Genomic DNA, 23,702 nt, shown 5'->3' on the forward strand with positions numbered 1-23,702 from the left:
CTAATTTCTCGGAGAGGAGTGGAGAGGAGTATGGGAATAATTGCTCATTACAAAGTGTCGTGTTGGGGTTCACCAAGTGCCTTCTAATCTCTAATTGCTCGAGAGCGTCCATTTTTAATCCTTTTGGGAGTGTGTATAATATCTCTGGGACAAAGTCACTGCTGTGGTTGAATTCTAGTAAATGCTTGGCGAAGAGAGAGTTGTTATTCTGATTTTTGTGACACCTAGCATGTTCCTTGACTCGTAAATTGATATTCCTGCCGGTCTGACCAACATAAACGCTGTTGCAATCCTCAGCGAAAGAATGATTAGATGAAGAATCAAGTGTACTCCCCCAAGACTTTATCTTTGGCCCAACAGGCTGAAGAAAGGTTAAAGAATGAGAAAATAGAAAGAAAATAAAGAAATAAGAAGAGTTTAAAGAATTACACGTCACCTTGGGTGCCTTGTGAAAAGGCTTGAGATGGCAAAGGGATCTGAGCCCATGTTAGATGCACAACCATATTAACTATGCAGATTTCAAAGATAAAAGCTGCAGTGGTACCAGGGTTTATGCATTGTGTTCCTACATTCAAATATCGTAGCCTTACTATAGAGATGACAGGCACAGTGACAAACACGACCAGTAATATGATAGAAGATATGATAATAAATTCAGTCTTGGGCTCTTGGTCAGCATTAGGGCTGCTGATGGTGAGGATATAAAAGAATTGCTTCAAGGCCATGGGAAAGAATCAGCCACCAAGAAGGCCAAAGTTTTATATAAAGGCAGTTAGGTTAGGTTTGTAGCAGCAGAGGTGAGGAAGAATTTGATGAAGGAAATTGTATTTAACCCTACACAAAAAACAAAGAGTTTCTTTGTTTACTAGGTGAATGGTGTCCAATGTCTCTGCACCTGATTTTCCTAGTCCAACACAAAATTTGATGGTATACCGCAGTTCAATCATTCGCTGCATATCACGCTTTCACTGAGCCACTCAGCAGGGGTCCACTAAAAACATAATCTAGCCTGAACAAATGCTCGCAGGCGATTGGTATTTGACGGATGTTGAAGGTCAGACCCCCCACCACTGAGCCTGTGCACTACAATGTACAGTCATCTCAGGAAAAAATTGTTCCCAATACTTTTCACCAATACCATGTCCAACAAGTCCACAATTTAATAAATCTTCATTTCATGAAATCCTCACTTTTTTAATGGAATGGCATATGCATATGTCCTGAATTTTTCTAATATAAAACCCTCCTCTCTTACACTGGAAGTACTTATATTCACTTGTGCCAAGGCCACACGAAAAATCATTGGCACATTAAACAGTAGTTATAACAAAGTGTGCGAAGAAACATTAAATTTTATCAAATTTTATCTTACAGTGAAAAATTAAGGGTGACATTATTTTGACCTTAATTTTATTTGCTTTACTTCCCAGAATTCTAATGAATGCTGTGAACATCTGCCTGACATCTCTGAATGTAATAATGAAAAGAAATGGTAAATATTATAAAAACTAGCAAGGATAATTAATTTAAAAAGAGGAGAGCAGACATGAGATCTGTAAGTGAGCAAAGTCATGATCGCTAATCTCTGATGGTAAAATAATAATGATGCCATTTATCACTTTTTATTAATTTGATAGAGCTATAATTATGCAAGCTAAAAGACCAATACTTACTCAGGCTCTGTGTCATTGAGAACACAATGATTTTTAAGTTCTCCAAAAAACTGCACTCCTAGTAAACCATATAAAGACATAAAGAACAGGAAGAACAATGTAACATTGTAAATCTGTTGGCTTGAACGCCTATAAAGAAGAGAGAGAAATCAAGTTACTTTCCACTCAAATTAAAAGCAATTCTTAGTATGCTGTCCATTTTACATTTAAAACATCACAAATTATTACAATTTCACCATTTTATTGATTGATGTTAAAGGAGAAAAAAATTACTTTTATCTACGAGAACACACTTCTATTGCAAATGCATTTACTAATGTCTCATTTTAATTCCCTCATATTTATCTTATGCATAAAGTATTAATGGAATAGTTAAAAGAGTTTTGGGGTCTATGCAAAGAATACTGATTCTTATCCAATTAAGGACACAAAAACTTAAGATAAAGTATTAGGAAAATGATGAAGAGACAGCCTAGAGGATGATAGATGTGGAAAAAGTGAAACTTAAGACAGAGAGTGCCAAATAACAATGTAAAAACTATATACAATTTCAACACAGAGCAGGGTTTAATTTTGATTCTTCTTGATTGAGTGTTATATTAGATGTAGAATTGCCTGTGAGAGGTTTCCCTCTTTTGGGGGATGGGAGGAATAGTCTCATGGTCTTAAATCAGGATTTATATAACATCTCCACCCTCCCACGGACTAAAACCTAGATGTGGTGTAAGGGCTTGTACATTCCAATGACCCCTAGAGCTGTGCTGGCGGGTGATTACTATTAGGGTACAAGGAATGACAGTAGGGAGAAAGAAATACATTTCTGTAGGAGACATGGACTAATCATCACCAACACTCAGTTTAGACACCACAAAAGGCATAGGCATAGATGGAAAATGCTAGGTTTACTCAGAAAGGTATCAGTTAGATTATATTATGGTTAGGCACAGATTCAGAAACAGCGTGATCGATACGCACAGATTCCCGGGAGATGCGGATTCTGACCACAATTTAGCTGTAATGAAGAGCAGCATTTGCTTCAAAAAGATAAGGCTGGGGCAGTGGATTAGAAAAGGTGAGATGGAAGTATAGCGGAGATTACTGGAGTGATAATTATAGAATAATATACAGTGGCAGGGACGAGAGCCAACGAGGGATAGCCAGAGTATTAAATGAAGAGGTAGGAAGAAGCGTAGTCAATATAGAACAGGTAATGGATAGAATATTACTAGTAGAGATAAAAGCAGAATCGACGAACTTGGTTATTATTCAGGTATGCATGCCACCGAGCAACCATACAGAGGAAGAGGTCGATAGGATATACGATCAATTAGAGGACATAATCGCGTGTGTTCCTGCAGGGAAACATTTGATAGTGATGGGGGATTGGAATGCGACGGTAGGTGAAGGAAGAGATGGTGATGAGGTCGGGGACTACGGTTTAGGCACGAGGAATGACCACGGGGAGAAAGCAGTTGAGTTCTGCAGGAGACAGGGCTTAGTCATCACCAACACTTGGTTTAGACACCACAAAAGACGCAGGTATACATGGAAAATGCCAGGTGACTCAGAAAGGTATCAGCTAGATTATATCCTGGTTAGACACAGGTTTAGGAACAGTGTGATAAATTTGCACAGCTTCCCGGGAGCAGATGCGGACTCTGACCACAATTTAGTTGTTATGAAATGTAGCGTCCATTTCAAAAAGATAAGGCAGGGGCAGTGGGATAGAAAATGGAATAAATAAGCATTAAATGGATTGACAAGGAAGGAGTATCAGCAGGCTGTAGAGAAAATCATGGAGGACAGTAAAGAGCTGAGTACTATCGCAGAAAAATGGGAAGGTATCAAGAAAGGGATATCAGAAGCCGCAAAAGAAACTGTAGGAACAGTTAATGGGAAAAGGACTAGGAAACCGTGGTTCATGAATGAGATGATTAGAAAGATAGATGAGAGAAGAAAATGGAAGAATGTATACACAGGTTTTGGTTGAAGGAAGTACAAAGAGTTAAACAATAAATTGAGATGGGTAACAAATAGGGCAAAAGAAGCATGGTGGAAGAAGCAGTGCAAGAATGCGGAAAGTTTACATAGGAAGGGAAAATCTGTATTAAAAAAGAGAGATAAGTCGGGGAAAATACCAGATGAACCAGGAATGATCCAAGAGAGATGTGAGGAATGTATATAAGAACTGAAAGATAAAGAAATTAGGCCAGCGAGGTTAGACATACAGAGAGAATATGGCGTTGATGAAGATGGCTTAGATCCAGGCATACTTCATGATGACATTGAAAGTGCATTTATGGAGATGAGATGACATAAGGCTGTGGGGTAAGTAATATTCCTGCAGAACTACTAAAGGTTTAGGAAAATGTGAGGAAGAGTTTTTATGGGCTAATTTGTGGCATTTGTGAGATAGAAATTTGGTCGAAAGACTTTGTCAGAAGAAGAATGGAGAGGGTGACGTGGACAGAAATGAAAATAAATGAGGAGGTACAAAGGGGGAGGAGAGGGAATTGCTGGGAGAAATTCTAAGGAAACAGTAAAAATGGATGCAAAGCGCATTGATTGGCAATGTGATGTTGAAGACTGTGATAGAAGGGAGAATGTTAGGATAATGAGGAAGGTGCAGGAATAGGATAGGGATTTTGGGCAGGATGAAGGTAGGAAGGAATTATACAGAGATAAAGTGGGGCTTGTTGTAGAGTAGGATGTTGGGTTGGGTTTTGTTAGGAGAAACAAGATATTTATTTGGTAGTTGTGTCCCTCAAAATGTACCAGACCCGGTAGATTACCTGTAATAATAACATCTCCAGGGAGGCATGCCACTGTTTGTAGGTATACCAATAAATCTATACAATATTAAATCAAGATAGACAGATGGATTTTATACGGCATTGACTAAGAAACCAGCTTCTGATTTATAAATAAATAGTTGAGTTTACAAATTAAAATTATTCAATTAAATAATGAAAAATTAACTTTTAAAAAAATAAAAATCTTTAGGGGCCAGCGTATTACTAATGGTTCCTCCATAAAATTCTCTTTTCCACAACCAAGGATAGGGAAGTAGTCAATAATTGATGCTAATGTAATACATTACTCAGGCCTATCAAACTTTTTCTTAGACCTCTTTAAGGTAAAATGAAAAAAAATATGGAAATTCTCCCCTCTTATAGTTTTTTCTTAAATATTAATCAGCTTTTACCAAATCTATAATCAATTTATACACCCTAAATGAAATTGATAGATATAAAATTTCACAAAACTTATATGATAGCTTTTTTAAATATTGTGTCTAGAAAAATTATCTCATGCACACAGACAGATATCATTATGAAAATAGAAAAAATGTGTCCTGGTATTTTCAAAACATGTATTTCTCATGAAAGCCAAGAGTCAAATTTTTTTCATCATTTTATTTTCATTTTTATCAAAAATGTTAAGAAAATTTGGCAATGGATCCACAAAGAGATTAAATTCTTAAATATATAATGTGTAAACCACAAATTGACTTTTACATTTTATTACTTTCAGCTAAAATTTCATTTTTTCCAAAGAAGATATTGGTGAATGAAATTAAGAATACAAAGTAACTTTCCACTGTTCTTTATTAGTGTACAACCGGTTTCAACGCTCAAGCGTCATCATCACGGTGCTTAATAAAGGTAAAATAAACTTTGCACTTTCTTTATTCATCATACATCGAAAGTGAAAGTGTATACTAGCTGTAGTTGATATTTTTACTTCTTTAGTATGTATTTGAGATAGAATTGTCTCATGTTAAATTAGCAAAAGTCATCTGGTTTTTCACGTTCTTTCATATTGTACAGCCCAGGTTTTGTTGTTATACAACACCATCAGGTACAGGAGTCAGTTTGGCGTGATCCAAAAGCAGTCACTGAAGACAGAGTTGTTATATCACCCACAATATGTAGCCTTTATTTTCTGTGACATATTTGTACGTGTTTGAAGTTAAGTGAAAATGAGTGAATGACAAAAGTATGTGCAGTTAATGAAATAGATTTGTCCTTCAAAATTTTCAAGGAAACATTTTAATGTAGAAGGTAAATTGAAGTGAGTGCTCTCAAAATGGACACCGTGAATGTGCATATAAAATTAAGTTCTCAACATCAACAGTTCAAACCAGGCTCCTGATTAAAGAAAAAATAGGAAGTTTACAAGCATCTGGCCTGGATACTCCAGTGAAAAAACTTTCTTGGTCATGTAGTGTATTGTTAGAAAAAATGGAAAAAACCTTGTTTCATAAATTGACTCAAAGTGGTTGAACAACATCCCTCCTACAAAGGTAATAATTTTTGCCAAAGGCTTAAACAAGTAGATATTTATTGCAGAACAATGCTATTTATTATGTTTAACCTTTGAAGTAAATAATGATAACAGTAAATACTTCTGCAAAAATACATTTTCAAGCATTTTAAATGGAATGTGTTTAGTTTCTATCACTTTAACTGATGAATATTTGTGGTGGTAGTATGTATCTGGATTACATCCCTATCTGCTCTATGCTAAAATTCCTTTTTTCATGTAAATCTACATGGAGCAAAGAGTCTTTAGAATATATCCCTTGCACTAACCAAGGCATGGCTGTGCATGTTTACACACATTATTTTTCAAAGAAAATATAGATCATCTTCTCTGGTACATAAATGAGAAAACTATGCTTATAATAGAACAGATTAGAATAACGATATCTGGAGTCTTTTGTTAGAATTGCTTCATGTTAAAATAGCAAAAGTCACTTGGTTTTCCACAAACTTTCATACTGTACAATCGAGGTTTTGTTGCTATACAACATCATCAGGTACATAGCTGAGTTGCCAGGAAATCCAGGTTTTATAAAAATAAAAAGTTTATGGAAAACCAAACGACTGTTGTGCTTATTTCATATGGATTAGACTTTGATTGACTACAGTTCTACATTTATTTTGCTTTTCCCTAAAACCATTTAAGTGTATGCATAGATAAAAAACTTTCTATTATTTATTTACATCTGTTCAAAATTTTTACCATTTAAGTTGTATTTATTTATTTGCAAAAGTTGCTTATTTATTATAATGAAAACCCACTTAGTAAAATTTTTTTACTTTTATTTTTCATGATTTCATTCAACCTGCACTGAAAGTAACAGCAATACCCCCGAGACTATAGATTTTGATTTTATTGAACTGATATGAATAGACCCAAGATAGATAAAAAATAAAAATAACTTTACTTACTTGAATATTTGATTGATGCGTGATTTAGGCATGGAAAACTTAAGGAAGACTCTGATGAAACGTATCATTATAAGTGGACGCGGAGCACGTAGGATAGACAGGCAGGAGAAGCGAGCTACAATGGACAGAAGTTCAAACATCTGCAGTATGACTGAAACCCATAAAAGGAGAACCATACTAGCATCAAACTGACACCAATGGTCTTTCAAATATGGAACTTCTCCCTGAAAACATAAAAGCAACCAGATTAGAAGAAACTTTCAGCTAAAGGTTGACGACCATTTATTAGAAGGAGGGTATAGTTTAAAAACTGAAGGAAGGTATGGAAGTTATTTTTTACAATGCAGTTGATATGAGGCTCATATAGTTACATATTAACGGCGGTTTATGCATATATATGCTTGGGAGTGAGAAGTAAAAAGAAGGAAACTATGGATAGTTAAAATACAAGAAAGGGTTTTTAATATAATTTCCTAGGTTCAATTACTTCATGCTCAAGGAACTTTTTAGAGCAATTATTTTCAATCTATTTCAATAAAAGTTCCAAATTGGGTAGAACTTGCTGGCAAATCTGAAGATATGGGTTTCAAATCCCAACTCAATTATGCCTGCCATAGAGTGCACTGCATATGATAGTCATCAGTTTGGCATGACTATAGCAAATTTTAAATACAATTAAGAACATATTCATACGAATTCATATTCATGATACAGTAAAACCTTGATCATGTTTATCCTGCTACATTTTGAAATATCAAATGCAGTTCGAAGCTCAGCTCAGGGTATTTGGTGGAGGTATAACTGGTTGTATCTTTAGTTAGTGGAGAGGAAATCATAGTCATTTACTATGAAGGGGCAAACAGTGAAAATTGTTTAACATAAAAAATGCTGATTCTTCTCTCAAAGACCTTTAGAAACACCAACCATAATGCTTCCAATTGTAACCTGGGACCTAAAGAGTAGTGATTTTTTTTACTTGGGCTATCTTTGTGCTCTTTCCCAAAAGTAGTACAGAGTAGAGGTGAAGAACAGCATGGCAATGGCTTTTGTCCAAAGCTTTATGCCTGCACTTCTCTCATGTCTGATATTGTTAACAAGTAAATAATTGTACACTACAATATAACTTCCATGTGTGGATTACCATGGTGGTTTACCAGTCGATTAACAATTTGCAGTGAAATAAACATAAACTTTAAAGTTGCATTTAATAATATAATCAGCTTGCTTAATATAACGAGGAATAAATCAAATTTTTATGAAATTATCATTCATTAATTCGAACATAACATCAGATATAACTGAACAATCAGCATTTAACTTGTTTATTTGAAATCCCCAACGACTTCAACACAACGCAACTTTTAAAAAAGGAAATAAAAAATTTTCTGTCAAAATTGCTACATGGCCACAGAGATGCTAACATTTATTTACACTGTCTTGGGATCACGCTTTCCTTTTACCCGTGGGTGAGTTCATTCAGTAGGGTTTTGTATTACTCATACGGTATTTCCCAAATACCCTAAGGGATAAATTAAGTCAATCTTATGTGGTTGTGGTACTACAAAAAATCAACTTAAATGCGGCTATTATTCAAAAATAATAATTTATTCGCCTTACCTTCAGAATACCCCGGATGTGCATTTTTGCTATCATTTCTGCTGTAAATAAAAATGTAACGACCAAATCGACACAAAATGTAATGTACTGAAGAGATGGATGGCGCTCAAACGTTTTTGGAGTATTTAAGCTCACAGATAGAAGACTGAGAAGGGCACAGAACCGCATTAATCGACGAACCCATAACTGTAAAGAAAAATAATCTTAGACAACAAACGGCAAAGACTTGGTCTCTTTTCACGTAATAACGCAAGGTAGCACTAATTTAAGCATATAATAAATATGATGTATTCGTGACATCAAATTATGAATCGCCAAAGAAGTGGTCAGCAAAGTACGCAGATTCTAAAAAATTCAAACCTTGTTAACCCATTCTATGTCAGCACTTTCGTTCAACGATTCCTCTGGGCCGTAATCGGCCAAAACAAGTTCCCCCTTGAGGCTCTGCTTCCTGCCCAACATCTTGCCAGATCTATTCCCTATTTAAACGATTACAAACAATTGATAAATAAAAAGGATTATTTGGGGTATAAAAATAACAGAATTTCATTGAATGGAATTAATTCATACATCACAGTCTAAGAATAGAGTAATGATGGATATCCTTAAACCATCGAACCATTTAATCTTTTTATCTTCTGAGTTAGGACGTCATAGAAATTTACTAAAATTCATATTGATAGCCTAAGTTTATGGAAACATAAACTGTATATAGACACGTCGCCGACTTTCATTGCACAAATTCAACCTGAAATAATTTTCTAAAAATCTTCCATTGAATCCTTATGAGATTTCCCCAATTCTACCTTCCGTACTTCTACTTGCTTCCAGCTAGTCAATTGTTTTCGGTCAGCGCAAGTTTAACTGTATTCCTATGACAACCAAAACTTTATCCAACACATTAGAGGCTAATACTATAGTCTTGAGTCTTATTTAGCTATTGCGAAGGATATTTGCTCACGATATATTTTGAATTTTATATTTTCTAAATAATGGCTACAAAAATTTTGCAATCACTTGACTCGTTAGTTAAGTACGACACACCGCAGCTCATCACAAAACGGACGGAGAAAAAACCAATGGTATGTTATTTATAAATTACAATTTGAGAAGAAATACGACCAAGTAGAAGTATGAAAAGGTTTTCATTACATTTAATTTGACCAAATTTCATGACCAAGTTCATCCTTCAGTCAGCTTCTATGAGTTTTTTTCTGTGGTCGTCTACAGAAATAGAATTCACGTTGACATTAAGAAGTTAAAAAGAGAATAAACGAAAAAGAATAAATACGAACGACGTAATATTTAATATTATATCAACAAGCAAATGACCGAAACAATCCTAAACGTTAACCTTTAAGAAAGTTCGGCAGATATCATACTGATGGGGTACCCAGTAGGGCTGTGATTTTTATCTGGATATTCATATCACAGTTCGGCTGACAGATAAAAACTGAATCATAGTTTGTCTGAATATCCGGACCATTGATATTTTATTTTTATCCTGATAGTTAAATATCCACGCATGCAAAGGCTTTTCTTTAATTATATTAGCATCTATTCAGTTATTTTATTTTCATTCGAATTCATTAGAAATACTCATCACTCCTAATCATCATGAAGTCAAATTAAGTTTCACTCTGGAGGGAATATGGGGTCTGTATTGAACCTCGGTTGGGGTTTAATGGAGCAGATTTTGTAATATATTTTATATACACCCAACCTCAATAGGCAATCAATGTATGCCTCAAATTAAAAATAAAATCCCATCTTTCAAGATTGGTGACTATAGAATGACAAGAATATTCATTTCTCTTTCCTTCTAAATAGATGGGAAAGTACAGAGAATCTGAAGTCTTAATATTTGGTATGGTTAGTCTCAATTTGTAATTCCATAGCAGGTAAACGTGGTATTAAAATAACTAGAAAACACTAAGCAGCTTCTTTCAGAAGGTTCACTATCAAACAAATGCTCTACCCTTTCACTAACTGGATATCTAGCTTTGATGAATATCCAGATAGTCATGCTGAGTCTATTTGTGGTATAAATAACTGTTGATGTCATGCTTTGAATATTCATATTTTTGCAAGCCAGAGAATGCTACCCTCACCTATCAAATTAAGCTTAGTGCTGAAGGATGGTTTGGTTTCCTGCATATTTCCATAGTTATGCTAAGTGCATATTTCAGTTGTTCTTGCATTTCAAAACTATATGTAGGCAAAATTTTCCCTACTAAATACAGCAGTCTATTGTTTGGAATGGAAAGTGAATAACTGCTGTTGCGCATTGTCAACCTTCGACCTCATACCTAACGTACTCCTCTCAATCACAGCCTTCAAAATTCCCCATGAAAATATTCAACATTGACCTTTCCAACCTCCTTTGGATTCCTTTCAACAACCCACTCTCCTCTTGCTCCCTACCTCATACCTATAATTTATTTTCCTTCATGTATATTTTTATAACTTTCCAACCTCTACACCCATATTTCAAAAACCTCCAATCTCTACCAATCATTTTGTTTCAACAACCATGTTTTTATGCCATACAAAACCACACTCCATATCAAAAGTTTCACTAATGTCCCTGTCATCATTCCCTCCTCCAGTGGAGACTTCTTTGCCTAGTGTAATTTTTCTTCATACATTCTAACTACTTTGACCATCTTGGTCTAAAACACTTCCAAGACCGGCAAACTGTTCAATCTGCTCAAGCTTTTGTCCTCCTATTTAAATATAGCATCTAACTTAGCATTCATTTTCCTTGAAAACCATAAAGCCTTTGTTTTGTTTAAATTGATTCCCATCCCATTTCTATCACACAAACTTTCCAATGCATTCAATAATGCTGGCAACCCCTTGGCTTACTCTGTCACTAAATCTTCATCATCTGCAATGCCTAACTAATTTTATGAATTTCCCTGAAGAGTCAAGAAACTTACTATTTCACTTTCTTAGGGCCTTGGAAAACTACCTCAAGGTTTTGCACAAGCAGGAGCTTCCAAGGATGCACTTAAACTTCCAAGTCCTCAAGCTGTGGATGAAAGGAAAGAAGCAGAGGAATTTCTAAACACCATTCTACCTCCAAGGGAATGGGAAGAAGATGGTCATTTATGGAGGCAAAAAGTGAGATATTTCATATTTTTGGATATTCTTATGCATTTTCACTGCAATATAATAAAAGCCACCATAATGTATTTAAAATTGATGAAAATGCTTCTATTAGTGTCAGATTGGATCAATATTGCCAGCTTCAAAAGTAGAAGACAATTTTATTTCTGCCATGTAACATGAATTTAGGTTGAATCATCATTTGCTGCTTTGACATGAATATAAAGGCAATTTAGCAGTTACTTAGCATGTTATTTGGCAAGTGGTTGAACATTGCCTACGAAGTGGTAGGGAGTGGATATCCATCCTCATCACTGTAGGGTTTCTTCATTAGCTTGTTTTTTTATCATTCCTTGGAAGTGTCCATTTACTTAGGACTCAGTAGGGTTTTATTTTTGCTAATTGTACATGTATGCACTTTTGATCCACCAGTGGCAGAATCTTCTTTCCTTACTTGTATAAATATATTGTTATGACTGCACTGTCCTGTTGTATTCCTTATCTCTGCTTAGTATTACTCTTTTGTTTGCCCTAAGTGTGCTTTTTCAAATAAATGCATCACTCTGCATAAACCCTCATGTATCTGTGGGGAGCCCTATGGGTTCCCAATCTTCATCGTTAGGAACCTTCTAATTACTAATTACTGTCTTAATGGCTGGCTATTTTTCCTGGTGTTCCTGCTATGCAAACGTTAGTGACATATGCCAAATAACTATCATTACCTCTTGTTCCTTTCTCCTTATGAGAGTTACCTCTGTGTCTCCATGTCCTTATTAACACCAAGAGCTGGGAACAGCCCCAAGAATCTTTGTCTTGTGGATGAAACTGCTTGTAACCAACACCTTGTGGCTACACCACTATGAGAAGGAGGGAAATGAATAAGAGCAGGAGTCAATCAGGATTGCAGGGGGTCACTTACTTCTAGCTGCATTTATTCATTTTTTAGGTTTCAAGTCAGCCTGCAACAAGGCAAGATGTAATTACTCTCCAGGAGGAACTTGATGATAAACTTCGCCAAGGTCAAGCCAGGGAAACAGGGATATGCCCTATAAGGCGAGAAATATACTCACAGTGTTTTGGTAAATTATTAAAAAGCAAATGAGAACCAATAAATATGTATTATTCAAGCTAATCAGCATATAAATGCTAACAATTCCAAAAATAAAATATAGAAAACATTCTTACATAAAATGAATTAATATGTAATTAAAAACTGATGCTAACAAAAGATCAGATGAATAAGTCTCAGATGGCACACATTTTGCTCCTTGTTGCCAACTCTAGTGCAATAGCATTGGAATTGTGGATAAAAATAAAAGACTATAAGAAAATTAAATATTTTAAGCTGTTAAAAAAATGAATGACCCTTTCATAAATATCATACAATTGAAGGATTAATAGTTTTTCATGCATGCTAATATTTTGATTTTTTCCATAATGTGGATGATGGTCCGACATGCAGATGAACTTATTCGTCAAGTGACAATTAATTGTTCTGAGAGAGGTATGCTACTCTTGCGAGTCCGTGATGAGACTCGAATGACAATTGCTGCATATCAAGCACTCTATGAGAGTAGTATTGCTTTTGGGATGAGAAAGGCATTACAGGTAATCACTACGTAATCTTCCTGCAAAGAAAATACCAGTATTTAGTGCTATACTAGCTTAGCTTAAAAAATTAAGCTTTCTTTCCCATACATTTGAATAATTAACAAAAAATTGTTGTTCTCCTTGAGATAAAATTAGAGTACCCAAGGTAAAGGGGATATTGAAAATGAACTGGAAGAAATGAAAAAAGAAAGAGATTTGCTGGAAAAGCAGCTTTCAGATTTGCGAGCCAAAGCAGAGCAGGCTGAAAGAAGGGCTACTGAACAACGGTTAGCAGAAGAAAAGAAAAATGCTGATGAAATTCTCTTTCTCAAAAAAACTAATCAACAGCTAAAGGTATTGGATCTTCACAGTTGCCAATTGTCTCCAATGCTTATGCAATCAACCATCATGATAAAGACTCAGCAACTGTGACCTGTCTGAATTTTTGGGATCAATTCAATTTTTGTAATCATCCTTTTATCATAAACTTATAGCCACAAAATATAAATCCAGTTTACGAGAAATTCAAATCAGAATACTAATTTTCCTATAACAGGAAAATTTTTCATCACTTTGCAATTGTCTTTAAGTGTCTTTGTTGTGGTTTCTATTTAACTTCCCCAGGTAAAGAGTTTATATTATGATCGTGGCTTACTCCTGCCTCACCCAAACAATGATCTAGTTGATTTCTCAGGTTAGCCTGAATGAGATCAATCAAAATAGAATAAAATTTGCAACATACAACTTAGAAATTTTTGCTAACTTTTGAAATGCACTTAAAAAATAACCAAAACTACCTTTGGAGTGCTGAAATTCCAGCAATTAAAATTTCAAATAGGAAAAAAGGAATTTCTTATTGATTAATATTCAGATAGGGAGTCAAGCTTGATCCCTCCAGTTTTTAGTGATAGCATTATTATTATTGAAACAACTAAAATTTTGCCAGATATTTTATATTTGACCATTACTAGAAAAAGCTGATAATTTTCCATAACTATACAGAGAATTTAATGAACAAGTTAATGGGATAGTTAACCCATCATTTAAAGTCTCAATATATACTTACATGTGTATACTGCATATTTTATGACTCAACAGTCCAAAATTGAACCATTTTAGATGCATATTAGAATAAAAAATAAGTGATAACATCTTTCTTCTGATACATTCACTACTCAGCGCTATTGCAGGAACCAATCCTAAGTTTTAAAACATGAGACAGGGTTTCATTGGGGCTCTCAGTTATTGCTTAGCTATTGTCTCAGGGGACAAAATCAAGTTCAATCTTTTACAAAATTTGCAGGGCTTGAATGAAAACAAAATGATTTTACACTAATTGCAAGAAAATATTTTTCTTGACTTGAGACCACAATTGAGGTTAATTATTTTGCATTATGCCCAGCATATTCTTTTGGTCATAGCTGAATTAAATTTGATCAGACTCATACAGGTATCATATCCTTGACTTCCATTGAACATTTAGTTTCTAAATGAAAGTGATTCTACCATAAAGCCCATTTGATGACAAAAAGAGCATACATCAGTTTGTTCATTTAAATATAAAATTCTTAATGCAAACCAAAGATACTTGAACTGGTCAGAAAAATTAAGTTCAATCACAGTATTATGAGCTTTAGAAAACATTAAATTGACCATAGTTGGATAGGACTACTACATTGAACACATAAAATCTCAAAAAATGTACAATCAGAAGGCGTACAAGTATAGTCTAAGTTTCATCACCTATAGAGCCCAGTGACGGGTCAAATGCCCAAATGTTTTTAAGTAAGCCAAGTAACTCAAATGTAGAACCATATCAATAATAGTGTATCCCTAAAAAATTTCTTGTAAAATCTTAGCAATTTCCAAAAGCCTCAATGAGTTTGACTTCACAGCTTTCTATTTCCAACTTTAAATTGTTACGGTGCAAAGGGTTTTTTAGTTAATTTTATGAAACCTATTTGCACATTGACCATTTCATACAGCACAGCCTGAATATATATTCTTATTCTTTACAGGCTCAACTAGAAGGGATAATTGCACCAAAGAAATAAACTTTCATCAGCAAACTATTATGGATGGATTTATATGAAGTCTAACCTCTGTGGGCTGGTATGCTACTGAAAATAATCTGCATATTATGTAATTTATTGGGAAAAAAGTAATGATGGATAGAAATAATGAAATGAAATAGCTAACACACAAGCCATTATAAAAACAAAATTCATGTATTTTTCAAATGTTCATAATTATAAATTAAAAACTATGTATATTTTCAAATCGCTCATAAAAACTGACAGGATACATAAAAACACCGAAATGGAACTTCTTGATGGAACATAGTTTCTTTAGCACAATCCACAGTCACCCAATCCATACTTCTTGGAAAGCAGTTATTCTTCAACCAATGTAATTTTCACATATAAACAAGTCCAATGCTTGAAAAAATTATAATGTTAACATCAATTAACTACTAACAGCACATTATGAGAGTTGCATTAAATAGCTATTGCCTCAGGGTACACTCAACGATAATGATTGAAGACCAACACCATAAGGTCATTATATTAATACTTTTACCAGTTCTGATTATGTATGCAAAGGTTATGAAGATTCCCTCAAAATGGTGAACTCACTGAAGATTTTAAAACAAATGGGGTAAAGTTACAATGGGAGTGATAATACTAGGAAAAAAAATCCTCAAATTCATGAGGTATCTAATGACATAGAAATTTGAATGTGATAGCTGTAGTTGAAACACAACTACTCTAACATGTGTTTAATCTTTAACAATAAAAATTAATACTTAGATTACAAAATACATTGTTCCAAATTACATGTGGATTCCCATTCATTATTTTGTCCAGCTGAGTTGGATGAACGATTACTATTAGTCATCACATTTACACTAATTTCAAAATTTTAACATTAACTGGCACCAAGGCCAAACTCATAATGGAATAAAGACGCACATTTCATGCAACTTGTGATGCACAATCATCGTGATGAAAACAAGTAAAATCCATGACAACAGACGTGGCTACAATTCAATAACACCATTAAATCTGCGAAGTTGCTTCAGTATGCACAACGAAACCAATGACATAAATGACAAAGCAATTCCAAAAATAGCATGAAAAAATACCACCTAGGAATCAAAGAACTCTTTTGAAGAGTAGATTTGACAGAAATGTGGACAATGTGTATCTAATCCACAAAAATTGTAATATCCTTATGTCTCCAATGCCATGTTAAAAGAGTTAATAAAATTTAATTTAAATGTAACCATTTTTTATTGCATCCCAAGGCAATATGAATAACTATCTAAAATGCTCTAGTTGGCATGTCAAAACAGATGGCAGAATGGATAAATTCGTGTTTGAAATCAGATTTTGAGTAAAAATTGAAATGAACATACATTTAAGCAACATTAAACAACACATTTAAGATCTTTTGAAAAAATTAAATGCTACCAAGGGTAGGCTACATATCCTATTACTGTAAAAGGTAGAGAAGTCAAGTTTAACATCTGCATCATTTCACAACAATGAAATGTTGAGATTCTTCATAGACTACTAATAGCTACCAAAATTTGCCTTCAAAGATTAAATGCAATAATTTTATTTACATGGTTATACATACTATTTAAGAATTTTAAGGTTGCATTAGTCATTTTGTTTTCATGCCTAATTTCAAAATACTGCCAGGACACAAGTAAAAACTGAAGGCAAACCTGATTTTAAAATCTTAACATCACATACTTCTAAAAAATTGGACATGCTGCAGAATAATGCACAGAGTTAAAGTAGGTTTTTTTGATTTGAAAATCTCTTTCAATAAATTACGAACATTCTATATTGCAGGTCTTATATGTTTCACAACATCATGCAATAACATTTAATGAATATTCAAGAAGATGGGATGCATTAAAATGTTTATAACAGTTATATTCAACTGTTCCTTGAGCAACCAAGTGTATAATGGATACATACGCATTTTGCATTTCAAACTGCATATACCTACCATTTGAAATAAAACCAATTTTACCTCATACTAAAGGAAAAGGTAATTAAAATTAATCAATTTCAAAACGATATTCTGATGATTAAATATAATACTTTTAAGCACACTCTTTATATTATATGATATCATGGAATGAGAGACTGGGTAACCAGCATCAGCACCATTGTAAAAATGGTAACACAAACTTCCATCAAACAACATGTATCTAAAAATTGAAACATTTAATCACATTAAATTTATGAGGCTGATCGTACTTCAAATGCATACTGCAATAAAAAAGTTTATGGAATGGTCAGACTAATGAAACTATCATGTCTTCCTTTTAATGGAACAAATGTTGTAATGTGAACTGTGAATGGTGAAATTAAAAATGCCATTGAATTGAAGCAACGCATGAGCAAATTTGACATACCTAATGATTACAAAAGGAAAAGCAATGCATTTTTTGAATGCATTCTTAATTCCATAAGGCAATTTGGTACTCCTTCAAGGCAACTTTTTATCATCAAAATAAACCTTTCCTTATTCCTGGACTCCTGCCCCAGACAATTAAGGAAACTATGATGCACTAACTGGACAGTTGCCAACACTCAGTGGCTTTTAAATATACAACAAACATTCATACATATTATTATTATCAGGTCACTCAACATCAACACTTAATAACAACACATTCATACAAAAACTTGTTAGAAATAATCAACTACAAAATTTCAAACTTTAGATCACACATCCTGAAGTCTGATACAATAGCCAAAGATGAGGGTGCTGAGAAAAACAACTGTCACAAAACTTTGCCCTTGGTTTGAAAAAACTGCATCACACGTTAAAACTGAGAAAGAGGATTTCTTAGCACATCATTCCAATTAAAATCCAAATCAATATTTTCTCTTTGTTTATCAGAAAACTTGTCAAAAATTGATTTGGGAAACAAAATATGACGGGGAACAAGTCAACTGGAACACAACACATATGCCACTATTCTTTTCAGTTAAGCTGAAAATAGCTCACTGTTTGTCCCTTATCAGCCCTAGGACTGATTTTCAGTTTTTTTTATGTACAAATGTAATATTCCACAAAGCAGTTGGTCATGTGGAAAAAATACCTTTAAAAAATCACTCTGGGGAGTGAATGATTGGAAGAATTCCCTCAATGCTTTCCTTTTTTCGGTTTTCTCTTCCGCTTTTTCTTCCCTCCTGCTGCACCACCTGCTCCACCAAGCATGTCACCATGAGGCTGCTGCTCTGAGCTGGGTGATGCAGCACGCTCCTCTCCTTCTTCACCTGCATCATCCCCTTCCTTCCCATTCTTGACTTGGATTGACACCACATCCTCTTCTTCCTTAACTTCCTGCACGCTAGCTTCTTTGCCCTGCACCACATCATCTTCCTCATCCACTTCTAGCAACATCATTCTGGAATCCACCGCTTCTGTTTCACCATTAGGATTTTCAGGAGAGTTGCTCAGCTCAAGTGATACTATCTTCTCCCTTGTAATTTCCACCTGAGAGAATTTTAAATGTCAATGGTTATTAGGTTAAAGAATGACAGAAAGAGGTTTATCAAGGTATAGACAAACAATTAAAGGATACATTTTTCAAAGACCAACATCTTAGTTTTGGAAAATAGTAAATGCATGCATGCTTTATGTTGAAGCACACATTTCAACAAGTAAGAAAATATTTCAAGCAAGCAATAGAAAGCTATTGAATGTGATGTGAAAGGAACAGAAGGGATTTTAAAATTTTGATACAGTTTTTATAGTAGCATTGATGGATCGATGAAAATCAATTGAAGGTCAGTCAAATGAATCATGACAATGGAAAAATGAATTTACTTCCACAACTGTACTGGATCAATTTACCTACAGAAGCTGAAAATTTTTATTAACATACAATATTATAAATATTGATAAATATATTGCATTCACTTCAATAATGCACAGCACAAAATGACAACAACATAGTAAACTACAAATGCAACAAAATGCACAAAATCAAACAAATATTTACAGTTTTCAATGGGCATGATATAGGTATATAATTTAAACATTAATTCAATGAACCAGCTTTAAGTAAGAAAAGAATATAAATGGGGATAAGCATATTAGAATGTGCAAACTTAAACCAATTCCAAATACATGCATTTAGCATCGCACACTGAAACAATAAGACACAAAGCCACAACATTTAAGAACAAAATGACTACTGTGAAATAATACATTCATTCATACAATATACTCTAAGTATGCAAAACCAACTTACCTCATAAAATCAAATGCTCTTCCTAAAACTACCACTACTAAGTGTCAATATTTCATTCATTCTGTACAGGGAAATAAAAAATATATTCCAAAGAGAAAAATTGTAATCTGATAAAATGTAAGCTTTGATAAAACAAGCACAAAAAGCAAAAAAAAAGCGATTTGCTGAAGAGGCCAAAACAGCTATGCCAATGCAAAAAAAATTATCACTGGTGCTCCATCAATTACTTAAGAATGACAAATCTTACTTTTTACACTGAGAGTGTAAGTGGAAAACAACTGATTCAGGTGCATTCATCGCAGACAAATTCAAGCATGTGTAGATGCCCAATAAATGGAAAATATCAGGATAATTTTATTACACAATAATACAACAAAGATGTAATACCCAGCATACCATGCTCTTTTATCTTGGTTGGTTGGATTATGCACTACAGAGAAGCAATTCTGAGAAGTTCAAGAACCATAACTGTGATGCCGGCAGGCTTACAGCAAGCATGGGTTGTTAACTACTTGTGACAATAGCAGCGCTGAACAATAATTATTGTTAAGAGTCAACAAAAGGGCGAGATTCTTTCGTGAGGCATTTCAGAAGACAAGTTAACATACAGCTATATACTTGGTGATTGGTAATTCATACTATCTTAAGCAAAAAGGTTGATTGAAAGGTACATACCTAATTACATGTGGTGTGTGATTAAGAGTACTATAATACATGTGTATATATAAGGTTTATAGTCCAATCAAAACAGAACATCTCCACTGAGAAGTGTATAATCAAGCTCACTGAAAGTTTGAAAAAAAAACTTTATATTTAAGAATGAAAAATTAATAACTGAGTCGGAAAGATTACCATGAGATCACAATACAGTATTGCCCAACTCTAAATACAGGGTGCGGCAACATAACTTCCTATTTTCAGATGCAAAATGCTTTCAAAAAAGGAAGTTATGTTGCAGCACCCTGTATTTATTTCCCAACAAGACAACTGATATAAGCACAAGCAAAAAAAGGGTGGGAGTTATTTTCATGAACTTATTTCCATAACATATGAGAGGTAGAGCCAAACCTTTGCAAGTTTAAGGTTTAAGTGCTTCTATACTACTATTATTGAATATTGAGAAGATATTTACAACTAAATACACATAAAATGCTTTGTGCAAAATGTAAGTAGAATTATTTAATTAAGAGTTGGATTGTCTCACTTCATCAATTCAAAAATAAATTTTCAATATAATGAATGATCTATATGCAAATACGTATACTGAAAAAAGAATGCATAACGGATGGGTAAATACCATTTTATATTCAAGCCAATTGGGATGATGCAATTAGAGTAAAATAACCAAAATCAGCATTTTTCTTTTCAAATGTCAAATGGTGAGAAAGGATTCTTGGGTAATACTGTATTTTCCAAACAAAAGGTCACATACGAAGCTTGATTTAATACACATGTGCTCTTGGCAGATATCTCTCATCTAAGAAAACCAAATTACCTCATCAAAACACATGGAAGCTTAGATCACCTGTCAACAATCCTTTCATGTCAATTAAAGCAAAATAGTGAAAAAGGTGCATACAAAGTATCAAGAAGGATGCTCTAATAAGATTTTACAGAAGCCAACGAAGAGTGTGTGCCTACTTTCAAAATGGGTGGACTCAAAGGGCACTTGGTACAAGGGATCATAGGAGAACTACCTCTCTTTCGATGACCTTCTCCACCAGCTGGACTGTTCTCAGGGTCACCACCCCAGATTCTGGGTCCACGTACTCAACAGTGGTTGGGGGACATCCTGGCACAGGCCTCTCCTCCACAACCCTTTCCCTTTCACCTATGACCCTGACATTTTTGGGGGAAGATGAGGGGGAATCTGGATTGGCCTCTCGCACACGCACCACCAACCTGGGAAAATCAGCACTGCAGGGCCGCAAAGGGGAAATGGGGGAATGGCTTAAACTGGTTTTGGCACCCAGAGTGCATGCAGGGGTTGGAGTAGAGGTCACAGGACTATCAACCCTGGATGCTAATTCTTCTAAATTGGCATTGCCTGACGAATTCGATGCACTCTTAGCATCACATTTCTGTTGAGGTGTACCAGTTAGGGTGGCTAAACTGTTTGAGTTAACTGTGCTACCCACGTGATTCGGCCGGAGGGGAGTGGTTGGTGACGCTGAGGTTGAACGATTTCTCTGACTACTTCTCGGAGTTCTTGTTAAAGCAGGAGAGCAGCTAGTGGGCAAGGTTTGAGTATTTTCTGCTGGAGATTTTGGCGTGGTTTTTATTGATGCCCCCAAGGAAGCACCAAGTGATTCAATAGCTCCCATTGGAACATTATTTCTAGCATTTCTTGGGGAGACAGAACGAGCTCTGGCATCTTCTCTTGAACAAGAACCAGCTGAAGAGGGAGATTCAGCACAATGTGATGGTAGGGTTGAAGCATTGATATGTTCAGGGTGCATATGAGAATTAGAAGTAGCAACCCTTGGAGCTGACACTAGGGTGAGTAAAGCTGTTGAAGAGTTATGTCTACTTGATGATGGCGAGCAGTCCTGATGATGCAATTTTCTAACTGACTGGAGATTGATTGCCTGAGAGATGACACAATAAGCAGTAGGGAATGGGAAAGAGGTAAATAGGAATATAGTAAACACTTCATCAGTCTAAACATAATTGAAAAACAAACAGAGTTTCTAAACATTAAAAACTACTTTGAACATTTTAAAAATAGAAAACCTATTTGATTTCATTAAGAATTGTCATATTTTTCATGTTAAATATTACTCTGAATAATTGATGTAAAAATTTAATATGACTTCAAATGGTCCAACGTCAAATACAACATTACAATTTTAGTAAAAACAAAAGCCAAATAACAATATGCACAGCAATGCATCTAACTTATAACTTAATTATTACATTAAAATTTAACATATATACATGGAGCAATAATTTTACTGTAGGTTTATATCAGCCAATGGCAATGACTACTATTAGCATAAAAAACATTGTAATGAGTTAGTAGAAAAGTAGTAACTTTTACAAGGTATTTTGCCTTCCTGAAAACTATAATTTTTTAGCAGGTAATGATAATTTTTAAGCATAACATCAACACTGAGACTGGGGTTTCAAATACATCTCACCACTGAGTACAAAACGTTGTACTTTATCCACTCAGTTTAACCAAGAATGTTTTATTCATGATATGCAATCAGGCAACCATTCATAGATAAATGTAGTAGTCTGTTGAAAAAAGGAATATTCCAAAGGTATTTGTTTTGCTCTCCCAAAGATTTTAATGCAACAGTGAGTTAGTTCCCAGTCAACAGAATTATGTAATTTACTTAATCACTATGCACTGGAAAGTAATAGCTTTGTTATGTAAAAGAAAGCTAAACATCATCAACAAATAATACTAAGCAACAGCAAGACACAGAACCCAGTACAAAAAAACAGATAAGATTTGTTATGATAAGAATATTAAAAATGTTTAAAAAACATTGCCATATGAATAAAGTTTGCCAGATTCAAAACATTTGATTTTAATGCATAAATAGAATGTAGCTTTGAATACTATATTTTTTTAATGCAAAGTATGCAGTTGAATTTCCATCACAATATAAATTTAACTGTTGACTTGTTGGATTATAGGTTGAATGCCAACTAGGACCCCTATATATCTATATGAGTTGGAAAGGGACTAATCCTTTATGCTAAAGAATAATATTTCATCATTTCCTTCTCTGCGCAAATGAACAGAAATGTAATGCTCAAACATCCTGAAAAAATCAATGTACGTGGAATTTCTTGCCAACAAACCATATCCATTACTTGTTGTCATTTACCTCTCACATGTAATTTGTTAATTTCATTAAAATAGATACATCAGCCTAAGATGAAAGCATTTTTACACCATTGCAACTCTACCACGAGTCATATAAATCTGACTGAATTGAATTGACCCTGAGTGCATGCAAAATGGGCAAATTCAAAAGAATCACTACAATATTAAACATTATCAAATTTTAAAACACATTTCATTCTCAAAAAGTAAATGATATTTTTTCACTTAGTATTTGAATTATATCTTTTAATACCTACTTCCAATAAAATTTAGAAACTAGAAAAATGTTTTTTTCCATTCAACATCTGTTGCGAATATGATTTTATGTGTGTTTTTTTGATTAAATC

The 23,702-nt window shown here is 34.3% G+C and overlaps 3 protein-coding genes across 12 annotated transcripts in view; 1 reads left to right on the forward strand and 2 right to left on the reverse strand.

Moving 5' to 3' along the window:
• The window catches only part of na (sodium leak channel non-selective protein na), a 53,838-nt gene extending 44,639 nt beyond the window's left edge, over positions 1-9,199 (reverse strand). The window contains exons 1-5 of the mRNA XM_071595042.1: positions 9,098-9,199; positions 8,888-9,006; positions 8,528-8,713; positions 6,911-7,134; positions 1,674-1,802 (exon numbers count right to left, since the gene is read on the reverse strand). Coding sequence (XP_071451143.1) covers positions 1,674-1,802; positions 6,911-7,134; positions 8,528-8,713; positions 8,888-8,989 — 641 coding nt within the window. The 5' untranslated portion in view covers positions 8,990-9,006; positions 9,098-9,199. The remainder of the gene's footprint in view (positions 1-1,673; positions 1,803-6,910; positions 7,135-8,527; positions 8,714-8,887; positions 9,007-9,097) is intronic.
• Positions 9,200-9,519: 320 nt separating this feature from the next.
• Positions 9,520-15,282, forward strand: Dnali1 (Putative inner dynein arm light chain, axonemal Dnali1). The gene is made up of 6 exons (XM_071595497.1): positions 9,520-9,609; positions 11,486-11,653; positions 12,585-12,717; positions 13,101-13,246; positions 13,385-13,582; positions 15,247-15,282. Exons 1-6 carry the CDS (start codon positions 9,520-9,522, stop codon positions 15,280-15,282), a joined length of 771 nt encoding a protein of 256 aa, XP_071451598.1.
• Positions 15,283-15,435: 153 nt separating this feature from the next.
• The window catches only part of scrib (scribble planar cell polarity protein), a 336,501-nt gene continuing 328,234 nt past the window's right edge, over positions 15,436-23,702 (reverse strand). For 7 of the 10 annotated variants that reach the window (XM_071595076.1, XM_071595078.1, XM_071595077.1 and 4 more), the window contains 2 exons: positions 21,212-22,102; positions 15,436-18,754 (listed from right to left, as the gene is read on the reverse strand). In XM_071595076.1, the coding sequence (XP_071451177.1) occupies positions 18,401-18,754; positions 21,212-22,102 (1,245 nt within the window). In that variant the 3' untranslated portion in view covers positions 15,436-18,400. Of the gene's footprint in view, positions 18,755-21,211; positions 22,103-23,702 lie in introns of those variants that run through there. The other 3 variants (XM_071595079.1, XR_011702610.1, XR_011702611.1) reach the window with 3 other exon arrangements.

Source organism: Hetaerina americana, unplaced genomic scaffold (assembly GCF_022747635.1).
Source record: "Hetaerina americana unplaced genomic scaffold, ioHetAmer1.1.p SCAF_7, whole genome shotgun sequence".
Classification (NCBI taxonomy): domain Eukaryota; kingdom Metazoa; phylum Arthropoda; class Insecta; order Odonata; family Calopterygidae; genus Hetaerina; species Hetaerina americana.

Excerpts from the sequence above, each read along its gene's own strand:
- Dnali1 (XM_071595497.1), top strand. The coding sequence starts at position 9,520 with ATGGCTACAAAAATTTTGCAATCACTTGACTCGTTAGTTAAGTACGAC. Across the intron at positions 9,610-11,485 it reads GGACGGAGAAAAAACCAATG|GGCCTTGGAAAACTACCTCA; the intron begins GTATGTTATTTA and ends TCACTTTCTTAG. Across the intron at positions 12,718-13,100 it reads AATATACTCACAGTGTTTTG|ATGAACTTATTCGTCAAGTG; the intron begins GTAAATTATTAA and ends TCCGACATGCAG.